The sequence below is a fragment of the Polyergus mexicanus genome, unplaced genomic scaffold (assembly GCF_030449975.1).
Source record: "Polyergus mexicanus isolate NDT 795.1 unplaced genomic scaffold, iyPolMexi1.0 SCAF_3, whole genome shotgun sequence".
NCBI classification, from domain to species: Eukaryota; Metazoa; Arthropoda; class Insecta; order Hymenoptera; family Formicidae; genus Polyergus; species Polyergus mexicanus.
The window spans coordinates 5,566,158-5,580,015 of NW_027223323.1; the positions used below are offsets into that span (position 1 = coordinate 5,566,158).

The window sequence follows — 13,858 nt, forward strand, 5'->3', positions numbered from 1 at the left end:
ACGCCCTAGAGGCGGACGTAACGAGAGAGCCAAACTGTACCGTAAAGACGAGATCGAAAAGTACGAGCGGGAAATAGCTAATAACGAGGTAGAGCCGTGAAGCGATGGTGGGACGTATAAATCCCAGAACCCGGGATAAATCGCGACGCAATATCGAAGGATCCAATATACTCGATATATATCCGTAGAAGCCATAGCCGCGGGTTTGCTCCCCTTTGAATCCACGCTATTCAATCAAAAAAAAAAAAAAAAAAAAAGGAGAAGAGAAAAAGAAAACTTTGACGTTGAACGCTTGTTTTATTATCGCGACGTTTATCTCGCGGAATTGTACCGATCCGCGCATTTAATCTCGCTTATCAAACAATTACGGCACGCGTGATAATGATTCACCGACCTCAGGTCAGCTGTTGAATCTCTAATCTCCGAATATATACCTTCAATTACAATTTTACCATATTAACCGGTCTAATTGACATTATTATTAATTATAACGTTTATGTATACATACATGTGTGTTATGTTAGAGAGACGTAAATTCAATTAAATGTAATTAATAATAATTGTCAATAATAAAAAGATATATATATTACATTCTTATACCGGTTCTTTTTTATACCGGGATCCCGTTTCCTTTTTTATTGCATTATATTTATAAAATTCGTTGCGTTTTTAAACACAAAAATCCTTTTCTATGTAATCGCATAAACACAATAAGTTATTTAATAATATTTTATAATAATTTTCTCACACATATAAATATCATATGTGATATATTACGCGAGCTCCTGTTTGTTTAATACAGTATATTGGCATTGGCATAGTCAAATAATAAAATATTGAAAGAACACTTGCCTGAATGTACATAATATAGTTTTCTTTCATAAAAGAAATATAAACACGTTCATGGAAAATAGATACGGGCTCCATACAGGCTTACCCATAGAGACTTCAATTCGGCGAATAAATGGCGACATTAATTCTTAAGCAGGAAACGTTATCATAAGTGAATATATAAGTGAAGAAGAAATGGAATTATATATTGAAATAAAATATAAATTATTCATGTCCCTAAAACTAAGTAAAAGGGTAATTACGTACATGTTCCATTTTCTATTAATTCGAGGGACAAAATTGTACTTTGCGCGTTGACGGATCATTACGTGCAACAGCCATGTCGCGCTCGTATAATCTCGATTAAATATCATATTAATTGGTAACGCCGTTTATTATTGATCCGCAATATTAATTGGTTGATATTACGAGCACATGAGCGCTCCCTTTGTTTGTATACAATATTTATATACAACGTGCACAGTGATTAATGATTATATTCGCTGTGCTTCGTAAAACAAGGTACGCAAGAAGATTTAATCAAAATAAATCTGTCCGACGAGCGAGACGCAAAATGGTAAATAATAGACTGTTCTGTTCTCCCGTGGGATAGGTTTCCGATTTTCGCATAAGGTATAGATTAGCGCGTGCGTGACGCTAAATTAACATCTAGACAATTTTGATTCGCGATGTTAACGTATCGATAAAGTGTAAAGGTCGAATTTACACAATAAGCGCGCTGACGTGATTTATCGGATTATCGCAATCGATCGGTGTAAATGAATTTTATTATTTATGCTACACTCGCGATAACGAACGAACAGATCGACCGATCGGGAAATAGCATACGTAAAAACGATGCGTATGTACACGCATACATTGGCATTGGCACTATTATACAATCGTAGATCGCTCGTAGAATAATGGACGTAGAATTTCCGGATAAAGGAGCCATCAAACGTTAAAACTATTTTCGCGAAACCAATTTACACATCAATTTATTTCTTTAAAGTCACCGTGATTCTTTGATTACGACATATGTTAAACCGCTTATCTGTGTAAGAAGATTATATTAAAATTGACAAGTATTGAAAACAATGTGTCAAATTTGTGTGTGTTTTCACGGATAATTTTCACACCCCGGGCGAATTCCTTTTAGCCATGAATTTGTACAAAATCGTAATTTGCAACTGTATACAAATGTACACAATACTAAAATTGATCAATGTTAATATGTGTCGAAAAAAATAATGTGAATTAAGTTTAGCCAATTATATTTCCCAAAAAGGCCCTATCTTGAATCTTATCCCCCTTGGACGCGAAATCAAAATAAAAGCTCGCGACGGGGGGAGTCACTTACTTGTTGAATTTGCGAAGACTCCGTGGAAGGACCGGCCCGTGGGAGAATCCTGGAGTAGTACTATCCCCGCGATTGTTCGCCGAAAATAAAGGAGCGGGTGTGACGCGCGGGGACGAAGTTTCTCTTCTCAAGGAAGACGCGGAAGGTGTACGAGGGGCGATTTTGCCGATGGCTTTCGGCTTCGATCGCGAGTCGTCAATATTAGAACCGTCTCAACTGAGATGAGAGGAATAAAACCGGTGGTGTGACAGAACTCGACACACAGCGATAGCGACGACGGTCGTGAGGATGACCTGGACAGGCGCCTTTAACAGGTGGCACGCCGGAGTTCCTCACTGTCCAGAGTGCTAACGACGTGTGACGTCGACGCCTCGGTGCGAGAGGGCTTTTATAGCCGGTCGGTGCCGCCGACTCGACTCGACCTCCACTCGGCAGTCTCTACTCCATTCGGCGCGACCTTCTTGCCTGCTTAGAGACTTTCTTGGCCCTATCAACTGATTTGTCATTAAACTTTATACTCTCGAGCCCTTTCACACCCGGCTGTCTCATTCTCTCTCGCGGTATCCCTCGCAACTATTGTTCGTCGTAGGAGGGAAAGATTCATAAAATAGACGTGCGATCTCCTTTAACGACGCGCGCTCGTCCTTAAACACTTTCCGCCCTCGCCTCTGCCCTCTCTCGCCGCACGAGTCTCTCGTAAAATGATAAAGAATTAAATATCTTCCTTGTAAACAATTTACAAGTTTTTTTTTAACACTGTTGTATACGTATTGTCGCATTTTTATTTTAACGTGATATCTTTTTACGATTTTTAATATATCGTTATTGTCTGATAAACGACATGCACATTGTCAAAACTTTTTTTAAAAATTTATCATTTATTATATTATTTAATATATGTATTAGCATATTATATCTACATATTGTATAGCATTTTATGAATTTATCCTCACCTATATCATTTCTTATAGGAAATATTAAAAACGAGCAACCATGTGTACGATAAATTATGTAATTCAAGAAACTGGTTTGTACCCGCGAAACAAATCAGTTTCTTTTCATCCACTTCGACATTATACAAATGAAGAAATTCATAGAGATCATTAGAGAGATTGCAAAATACAAATTTGTCATTTGAATTATTTTATATCTATTCACAGGGTTGGGAAGTAACGTCGTTACCGTTACAGTTACTTTTTTCCGTTTGTAACGGTAACGGTAACGTCGTTACATTTTTACAGTAACGGTAACGAATTAGCCGTTACTTTCATCGTTATTTTTTGGTTCTTCATTATCTTATATCTATTCAATAGATGTACTTTTTAAAAAAGATTTTCTAGCCTTCTATCATAGGCTGCGTTCCGATAGTCACTGCCAGTACTGAAAATCTATAGTAACGTAAATTATAGATTTTACAATACCGATAGTGAATATTGGAATACACTCTTAATAATATCAATATTTCTCTTATCAATATTTAAAAACAATGTTCGATAAAAATTTTCGACAAATTTGAAATTTGTAAATTACAATTTAAATTCCTATAAAGATAAGTGTGTTGAAAAGTAAAGATATTAACATAAAAAAATTAGAATCATTAAATAAGTTTAATATAAAAAACACTTGTGCTATATAGAGACTAATTTAGAGTTTTTAATTGTAACATAGATTATTACATTTAATATTGATTATTAAATAATTTTATAATCTAATAGCTTATTTTAGCATTGCGAAAGACAAAAACATAACGAAAAAGTAACGAATCGTTACTTTCCAAGTAACGGTAACGGTAAAGCGTAACTTTTTAAAATCAGTAACGAGTAACGGTAACGAGTTACCTTTTACAAAAAATAACGGTAACGGTAAAGCGTTACTTTTTGTAGAGTAACATTCCCAATCCTGTCTATTCATAAAAATCCGTACTACTCGAAAAACGAGAGGCCCTTCATGTATATAATTCACATATAATTCGTCTGTGAAAACCTCTTTTAATCTCTTTTGACTTATTCATGTCGAATAAATATTAAATTAATTAGATTATACCAAAAATATTTTCTCCATCCGTTTTATAAATAAACGAACATCGTTCGAAATGTGGTGTGTGTGAAAACAGAATATTTAATTAATTGATATTAATCTTGCTCTTATCAAACCCGCACGGAAATATAAAAAAAATGTATATTAACAGCGTAGGACGAAATTGCCGAAGAAATCGTAATAAGGAACGGTACATCTTTCCCTCTTTTTCTTTCCTTATTTTTATTTGCCGTTCGAAGTAACAATACCCATAAGAAAATAGCTGTGGCATACAATAGCTTATTGTAAGAATATTTCTACTTCAAAGTGAACAAACACGAGATAAAAGAACAAATTGAAACGTAAATTATCAACAAGAATGGATAAATGTTGAAGTTACGCGAATAAATACGCTGTAAATTATTTAATTTTATGGCAAGTATAATTTCTGTCATTTCCGTAAAAGAAAAATTGGTGAATGATTATTACGCACAATCCTAATAGATAGCTAATACAATATTAGATATAAAAAATATGCAATGCAAAAATATATTATAATATTTGTACAGTATTAATAATAATATTGTTTACACACGCGTCGTCGCGTTTATCTACCTATACGGAGAAATGCTAGCGGCAATGATTATGAAAATGCAACATCTGCGCAAACACGATAATGAAGTTAACTGAATTTACGCCAGGATTCGTTCAACTATTCAATTATATTTCGAAAATGGCAATAAAACATTCTACATGTTGCCAGAGATTTTATTATTTCATATTTCCCATATATGTGTGTAATGTATGTAAGTATACTCGCGAGGAACGCGTACGCGAGCGTAACATCTACAAATACAAACGGCATTTACGTAAAACTTTAATGGCACGCTCTGACATAATAACGATATTTTAATAAATATGACATTGTGTCATATATTTTCGTAAATCTTTTTTTTATAGATAAATAAAAAAAGATATATATAAATGTACAATAATATTTTATGCGGCAGTAGATACCGTATAAACAATATTTTCTTCCTTCTTTTGAAATAATATTTTATATAAAATAACTTGTTAATATCCGTTACTTTCAGTTCACGAGAACAACACAACGATATAATAAAACATGCAATACATATATCTATCTATGTAAATGATAAAATATCGAAAAATCGAGTCGCGCATAATTTTACAAATAAATGTGTTAATTCTAAAAATAATATTTAGATTAAAACAAAAACAAACAAAAAAATATTTTATCGTTGTAAAAGCTTATCACGAAAAGAATTCGAACGAAGAGAAATCATTTTAAAACTACGAGCAAGAATCAAGACTCGAATGAAAGAGATAACGGAAGGATGCACGAATAAAACGCCGCGTCATTCATTAATCCAATAAAATAATCGACGATAAGATCCACTTAACGGTATGACGACGAATATATTGTCGAAACCACTACTCGCCGCGCCACTGTGAAATTCCACCCTAAAATAATTAAGCAGCGCGTCATGGAAGTGCAACTTTATGATTGCGTCCAACATCGTCCCGCCTGGCCATCTCTGCTATTAGCACTTCCATCGTCCGGGCTCTGTTCTAGAGCTCTCGATGTCGATATCAGAAACTGATATCAGCAACGATATATGGACGAGCGTACCGATATAGATATGATTGCAAATTTTTTCTCATCTAGTAATTGTCGAAGTATATATTTCTTTACGTTACCATTCAAAAGCAATGTCATTTCGTTTGTTTATATTCTGATTATTACACGCACATGTAAATTCAACTTTAAGAGAATTAATTAATCTGTCAAACTGAGAATGTTTTTAATATTATTTATGATTTAATATTACATAAATAATAATGTGAATGATTCATCGCTATTGTAATTAAGAATCTATAAAACAATCAAATATTCATGCTAAATATTCGAAAAGATGAGTAGTTGCGATATCGGTATGCATCGAAAAGTCGACTAGTTCTCGCAGTGGAGTAACTAGTCGTCTGAACCGACGCTTCATCGAAATCCGTAAAATTCGTCCGAATTACGAGAACAAAATAGATGCCAGATTTCGTATTTGAAACACGATCTCATTAAATATTTTTGATCAATTTATATATATATATACGTTCGCTAATTTCAAAAATATTTATTTAAAAAATTACTGCGTATCTCTTAAAATTAATTATTTATTAAATTAATACACGCTAAACGCGATAAATACGTCACGGTAATACTTTTCAAATCAGCATATGAATTTTTCTTAAAGACTATAATATTCTAAGAATAAAGAAACAAATGTTTTCCGTTCTGTCCAGTATATTCACACACATAAAAAGGCAAGAGAAACAGAATTCGCGAACAGCGTAAAAGGAGCTATTTTACTAATTTAATTACAAGTCGACAAAAACATATCGTGTGTCTACGTGAGATTGTTTTACAAAAGACGAATACCACACGTGAAAAACATCTAACACAAAGCATCTAAACTCTAAAATATAGAAAAAGAAAAAAAATGTATTTCCTCGTTCTTCTATATCTATAGTAAAGAAATAAAAGATTGTTATAATATTTCACCGTAACAGGGAACTTGGTTTTTAACATTATTATCTCATTCGATATTATGATATAGTATATAATCGATGTAATATCGGCAAAATAACGATAATGATCAAAAGAATTAATTGAAAAATTATAATACAATATATCGCTTAAGAACAAAATATAAAAAACACAAGAGGATTCATAAAGGTATTTTCTCGAAATTTTAATGATCCCGCCCTAATCTCTTTCAGTCGAAGATCAAACAAAATTATACAGCAAATTCCAGTCGGATAAGCTACACGTATTCAGACGCAATCACGACGTATGCGCGTGCACAAGTGTGTAGGTGTGTGTGAGACGAACAGAAGCGTAGAAGCTGCACTCGACTTTTAGCGATTTACGAAGCAGGTGTCGGATTAAAAGGAGAATTAATTAACTCGCGGGCGTGTGTACTCCACCTGCTCGCGTGTACGTATGTATGTATGTATGTATATGTATGTGAACGCGCGCATGCTATCGATATTTTATTCGCACGTCGTTGCATCGGCAATTGCAATGAACAAAAGAGATCAATCATCCATTTCATTCGATTTCGCGGCGAGATTGTGCGCGACTCTTTTTTTGTCAGATGAAAAAAATATGCCCAACGAGACGCGGCTTACGCACGATCAGTGATATCTGGTACTACGATACCTGTAAATGCTTTGTAACGCCATGTGTCGCAATTTTGTATTCGATATTGAAATTGGAACTGAGATCTTACCCTAATCAAGATTTCTCACTATGAAGCAAACTTTCGATATATCTCGTAAATTCGAAAAAATAAATAGATAGCAAAATTTATCAGTTAATTTAATAAATTTAGTTTATTAATTTCAAAAAATTGTGACAGAAATTTCAAAATCAGAGTTCGATCGTTGAAATATTTAATGTCTAAAAAAAAAAAAAAAAAAGGAAATTTAATTTCGATTAAAAGAACGATTTCTACTCGAAATTGTATGAAAGAGGAGAAAGCAAGTTGAAACAAATTAAGGATTAAAGCAAAATTAACATTCTTCATTTTCCAAAAGTTTTTTTGTGCAAAAGAAAAAGTTTGCGCGCACAAATAAAGACAAATCTGAATTTTTCTTTTTCTTTTCTTTTAGTTTTGGAAAAGCTGAATGTATTACGCATTTGTTACAAATTTTGCATAATTCCGCGACATCCCTGTATTGAAAACAATATGGGAAGAGAACATTACTTTTACATACGTAAATTCTTTTATAAACATAAGTCTTGCGTGAGAGAATAATAGCTTAACGGTGCGTTAATATAAATAATATTGCGAACATCGCTATAACATTTACGTACAAAAGCACTTAACATTCACGCACTCGGATATCCGTGGCATTCGACTCGAAGCATCGGGCGAGCCCAGTGAACGCATAATGGAAACGAAGCACAAGTGGATCGATAAACGCAATCAGACCGTCCACGAGAACTATATCGTCCGTGTGTCTGAATTAATCATTTCGACTAGTCCTGTTTCTTTTGCCGAATCCTTCGTTAAATATGTTGTCGTTTTGAAACTGTTACAATGGTAACGTTTGTTATTGTCCGAAAGAGAGTAGGGGAATTAATGGCAAGACGAGTGTATTTTAAGCAAGATCTCTCGTCTCAAATTCAGAGAGTTGTCGGATTAAATTACGTATGCGATTAAATGACGTTAGATTTCTGTCAACGGCTGTATTTTGAAGCGTGAAAACTAAATGTTTGCACGCATGACCAAGATAGAGATATACAAATGACGCGACGCGTTTGACAATTTTGGCAAACGTGTAATATGCATATATATTTGGCAGATAAATTGCAATTGCCCGATCGGCGCCCGGCGTCCTACGAAAATTTATAAATGTAAATATATATATACATACGTACAACACCCATACAAGAGAACGTGTTTTCTGTCCGTATAATTATGAGTTACGAGCATGCTAATGTCAAATCTCGCAAAAATCGTGGGAGAAAACGTGTTCTTGCAACAATGTCGTAATTCGCGTAAATAGTATCATCCGGCGAAAAAAAACTTTGTTATTTCTTTTACCGATTTTAGCTAATATCTTAGCGTATATCAAATAAAAGGAGAGCGATATTTTATTTGACGTATATATATTAAACGTATATATTATTCGATCAAAATAAAAAATGTTAAAATATTTTACTTTCTCGTATTTTAATTTTAATAATTATTTAATTCCCAAAATATTTGAGAATAAAGAGAGAGAGAGAGAGAGAGAGAGAAAGTCTATTTAAACAAATTATCGTAAATAAATAATTAATTAATCATCTTATGCAATATATGTTAATACACATTTTTATCTATAAATACTGATTTGCATAATTTATCCAATTTGTTAAAGATTAAGATTTATTAAAAGAATGTTATACAGTATATATACTCTTTTTTTGACTTCGACTATATATCTGATAATTTATTCAAAAAATAAATACAACTAGTTTTAAGCAACGAAATATTCATTAATATTCTTGCGTTTTTTCCTTTCATTTTTTTGACACGCTAAAAAATTATAGTTGTAAATTAGAGTTGCAAATTATATACAACTCACGCTACTACATTTTATTTAATTGCGATAAGAGATCAAGAGTTGCGTTCACACAAATAATTGGATAAATCTTAAGTTCTAAATCTGAATAAAAAATAAAATTCTATACAAGATACGCGCGTAGTCTGTCATTTACAAAGTCAGGAGACTGTATAAGAGAGTCAATGTGAAAGATAAAGATAAAAAAGTTTGATCCGCGCTGTTATTACGCTGTATAGTAAATGGCGACGTTAATTGCTCGGAGCAAGAGAGCTAGCTCGCAATCGGAATTATGAAATGTCTACTTTCTTAGATCTTATTGCAGTTATTCATTTCAGAGGAGTGGGAAAGGAAGCGTGCGATTTCTTCATGAAGAAACGTAAAATTGAAAGACCAATCAAAAAAAAAAAAAAAAAAAATACAAGCGTACAATTATATACAATCGGTTGATTAAAGCCAATCAATTCTTATTCGCGGTGATAAATTATACAATGAATTGTATTAATACTATATATATATATATATATAGAAAGAGAGAAATAGTTTTTCTCTCTTTCTCCTTTTCCCTTTCTTCTTATATTTTAAAGCACCGTGTTATAATTCTTTTTATTATTGTCAAAAAATTTATAAATTTTTTACTCATCCTTATATTTTTTATATGTCTCAAGGAGTTTCTCTCCACCAGATAAAATAAATTTATTTATTCTCTCTTTTTCACCTCCTCTCACCAAATAATTATGTGAAAAATTAGATTTAAGCAGGAGAGTTAGTAATAAACTAAATTGAAGGAAATTTTATATTGAAAAAGACAAGAATGGCGCGTCTGCGTACAATAATGATTGTAACTAAAATATGCATTTACATATATAAGGCTTCCCTCCTTAATCGATATAATTATTATATTATTTGCGATAATCTTATTAAATTTATAGCAAGCGTAACTTTCTCAATTAGTGCGACTGTTGATTTACCTTCTCGTGAAAATCGCGTTCGATCCACTCGCAATTCGGTATCAACGTCTGCCATTCGTCTGTACGTAACAACCGGGGTTGGGAAGTAACGCGTTACTTGTAACATCGTTACCGTTACAGCTACTTTTTTTGGTAACGATCGTTAGGTTTTTCCGTTTGTAACGGTAACGAATTAGCCGTTACTTTCATCGTTATTTTTTGGTTCTTCATTATCTTATATCTATTGAATAGATGTATTTTTTGAAAAATATTTTGTAGCCTTCTATCATAGGCTGCATTCCGATAGTCACTGCCAGTACTGAAAATTTATAGTAACGTAAATTATAGATTTTACAATACCGATAGTGAATATTGGAATACACTCTTAATAATATCAATATTTCTCTTATCAATATTTAAAAACAATGTTCGATAAAAATTTTCGACGAATTTGAAATTTGTAAATTACAATTTAAATTCCTATAAAGATAAGTGTGTTGAAAAGTAAAGACATTAACATAAAAAAATTAAAATCATTAAATAAGTTTAATATAAAAAACACTTGTGCTATATAGAGACTAATTTAGAGTTTTTAATTGTAACATAGATTATTACATTTAATATTGATTATTAAATAATTTTATAATCTAATAGCTTATTTTAGCATTGCGAAAGACAAAAACATAACGAAAAAGTAACGAATCGTTACTTTCCAAGTAACGGTAACGGTAAAGCGTAACTTTTTAAAATCAGTAACGAGTAACGGTAACGAGTTTCCTTTTACAAAAAATAACGGTAACGATAACGCGTTACTTTTATAGAGTAACGTTCCCAACCCTGGTAACAACCGTAAATCCGCTCTACTCGATCGTACACTTTGACTCTGGAAAGAAAATCTGTGTTATTTTTAACTGCATTTCTCTCATTTTATCGCAGAATTCTTTACCAGTGCCATTAAAGGGGACAAAAAGCTAAGTGCGTGGAAAAAGAATGCGTGACGACAAAATGAAGGTACAAAAAGTATAGGTTTCAAAAAGCTGCAAAAAAAAATGACAGAATATATATTATGTAAAATTGCAACTTTCTTGTATTTTACAAAACAAAAATCTGCGTGAAACAATTTTCCATTATATAATTATAATTAATATTACTTGCTCATCAATCCTTTTTAATCGAAGAAGAATGGACGCTACGGACAGACCGTTCAATAATACAATACAAGAAGGTTAAATGTGAGATTTCTAAAATTGCATTATCTTCTTACCAGTCAAATTGAAGCTGTCGCGACTTGAATTAATTCAGTCTCCCTCCATGCAAACGATACGGGAAAATTGTTTACTTTGCGCACTTATTATTACGAACAAAAGGTATGCAAATCACTTTCGCGCCTATCAAACATTATCGCAACTTTACGAACGTTAACGTCGAACAATTTGAAATAATCGCAACGTAAAAAAAGAAAGCTCGTGTGGCGCCCTCGTCCGAACATTTTATTTATCATTTATGCCATCGCGTCGATAACTGGAAAATTTATCGTACCGACGATCGTATATTATAACGGAGCAGATATTTAGACAGATTTAAAAATACAATATGTAAAAAATAAAGATTTTTAACACACATTATATTAATAGAAATATTATTCGATAAAGGCGACACAAGAAATAAATGCGACAAGTTTACATTCGATTTTTTTGTCAAATAATTTCGCCATGTTTGTTATGAATCCAAGTTTCGTGTCGTGATATCTCGTCACGATAAGCAAGACTAGTTTATTCATGAATAATATCGGGAATAATATTCGTTAAACGCAATGTTCCGTTATTATGAGTAATCGACGATATTTCGAACTATCAAAATATGGCAGAGTATCACGTCGTCAAAGATAGCAACATCGACAGATTGTCAGAGTCAGAGATGAAACAGAAAACGATTGACAGGGCACCTTTTCGAAACTTGAAAATTAGTGACTCCAGGATATTAAATACACTTGAGGGTAGAAGAAAGTGTGAACTCTGTTGTAAATCGCGCAAGTTCTTCTGTTACACTTGTTGCGTGCCTGTCATCGACAATTCGTATTTTCCATGTGTGAAGGTAGACCGATTAAAAATTATATACGTGACCCCGATTTTGCTTAATTTATAATAAAATTTGAGCTGTATTTCTTTGCCTTTTAGCTACCAATTAAAATCGACATCATTAAGCATGCTCACGAGATAGATGGCAAGAGTACTGCTATTCACGCTGCGATACTTGCGCCGGAGGATGTGAAAATTTATACATATCCCGATTTTCCAGATATATCAGATAAAGAGGAAGTAAGAGGAAGAATAACAATCTATTCTGGTCTTGCGATTCTTGCGAATTAATATTAACTTAAGGAACTGTCATCTCTTAGACTGTTTTAATCTTTCCTAGCAAAAGTGTGCAGACTGTAAGCGTGGAGGCTCTCTTTACAAAGAAGAAACTGAAGAATGATACTTCAGCAAATGGAACCGAGACCGTATTTCCTATAAAAAGGGCCATTTTCATCGACAGCACATGGCAGCAAACCAAAGCAATATATAAAGATCCAAGATTGAGAGGTATACGTTAAAAGAGAATCCATTTTCTATACAAATTGATAAAGAGAACATTTTTTAGATCGCTATAAAACTTGCAATTTTTGCAGAACTACAGTGCATCATTTTAAAATCGAGGATCTCTCAATTCTGGCGTTACCAAAAGAAGAGTCCAAGATGGTATTTGGCGACGATTGAAGCAATTCATCAATTTTTAGTGGAGCTACACATGTGTGCTCTCAAAGCGGATGAATACCCCGATATACATAGGTCCATGTTGAACGGGAAACAGGAATCTATAACTAATAACAAGGAAACGGAAGAATGTGCAAAGATTAATCAAAAGTATCATGGACAATACGATAATCTTTTATACTTTTTCAAGTATATGTATGATAAGATTCACTCGATATACGATCACGATCAATTACAGGCTTATAAAAGGCCACTCGCGTGAAACTACTTTATCTCTTAATAAATTCTTTTGCATAGAAAAACGTTATGTGTTTGGGCGAACAATTTTGCTTATATTATTTCTACAGATGATTTATGAAATTAGGACATTGAGAATATTACTCCTTTATAATTCGACATTAAAAATGTGAAAGATGGCGAACTAATTTTATTACTTTTATGTTACGTCACATTCAAGAGCTTTTGGAAATTATTTCTTTTCTAAACATATATATGCACGATAAAATACATTTTTGAAAAGGAGAGAGAGGGAGAGATACTTGAGAATATTTCAACTCTTTTTGTGTCTCAATTGAATGAGATACAAATTAGTTAATCTAAGTAAATGTATATTCTGCACAGCATTGTGATAAGATAAACAAAAATATATATCTCCTTTGCGCCGGCAATCAATGTTTACTTTCATGTAAGATAGGGACAAGGCACGACGCGTGGAATGGTTCTAACCTAAATACGAGGGAGGCGGTACGGCGCGACAACGGCGTAATGTCGACAAGTAGCAGTGCTATCTGATGTCAAAACGCGCAACCAGCGCTCGC

The 13,858-nt window shown here is 33.0% G+C and overlaps 2 protein-coding genes across 3 annotated transcripts in view; one reads left to right on the forward strand and one right to left on the reverse strand.

The window, feature by feature from the left end:
* Dh44 (diuretic hormone 44) overlaps positions 1 to 10,481 on the reverse strand; it is a 32,682-nt gene extending 22,201 nt beyond the window's left edge. Inside the window, exon 1 of one of the 2 annotated variants that reach the window (XM_070316302.1) lies at positions 10,306 to 10,481. The gene's annotated coding sequence lies outside the window, so the exon portion shown is untranslated. Of the gene's footprint in view, positions 1 to 2,191; positions 2,534 to 10,305 lie in introns of those variants that run through there. The other variant, XM_070316301.1, reaches the window with a different exon arrangement.
* A 1,461-nt stretch (positions 10,482 to 11,942) lies between these two features.
* LOC138945288 (tRNA-uridine aminocarboxypropyltransferase 1) lies at positions 11,943 to 13,488 on the forward strand. Its single transcript, XM_070316708.1, has 4 exons — positions 11,943 to 12,378; positions 12,462 to 12,602; positions 12,683 to 12,869; positions 12,956 to 13,488. Exons 1-4 carry the CDS (start codon positions 12,145 to 12,147, stop codon positions 13,300 to 13,302), a joined length of 909 nt encoding a protein of 302 aa, XP_070172809.1. The 5' UTR covers positions 11,943 to 12,144; the 3' UTR covers positions 13,303 to 13,488.
* The last annotated feature ends 370 nt before the right edge of the window (positions 13,489 to 13,858 follow it).

Coding starts and splice junctions, on each gene's coding strand:
- LOC138945288 (XM_070316708.1), top strand. CDS start 12,145: ATGGCAGAGTATCACGTCGTCAAAGATAGCAACATCGACAGATTGTCA. Junction 12,379..12,461: donor CGTATTTTCCATGTGTGAAG/GTAGACCGATTA, acceptor TTTGCCTTTTAG/CTACCAATTAAAATCGACAT. Junction 12,603..12,682: donor ATATATCAGATAAAGAGGAA/GTAAGAGGAAGA, acceptor GTCATCTCTTAG/ACTGTTTTAATCTTTCCTAG.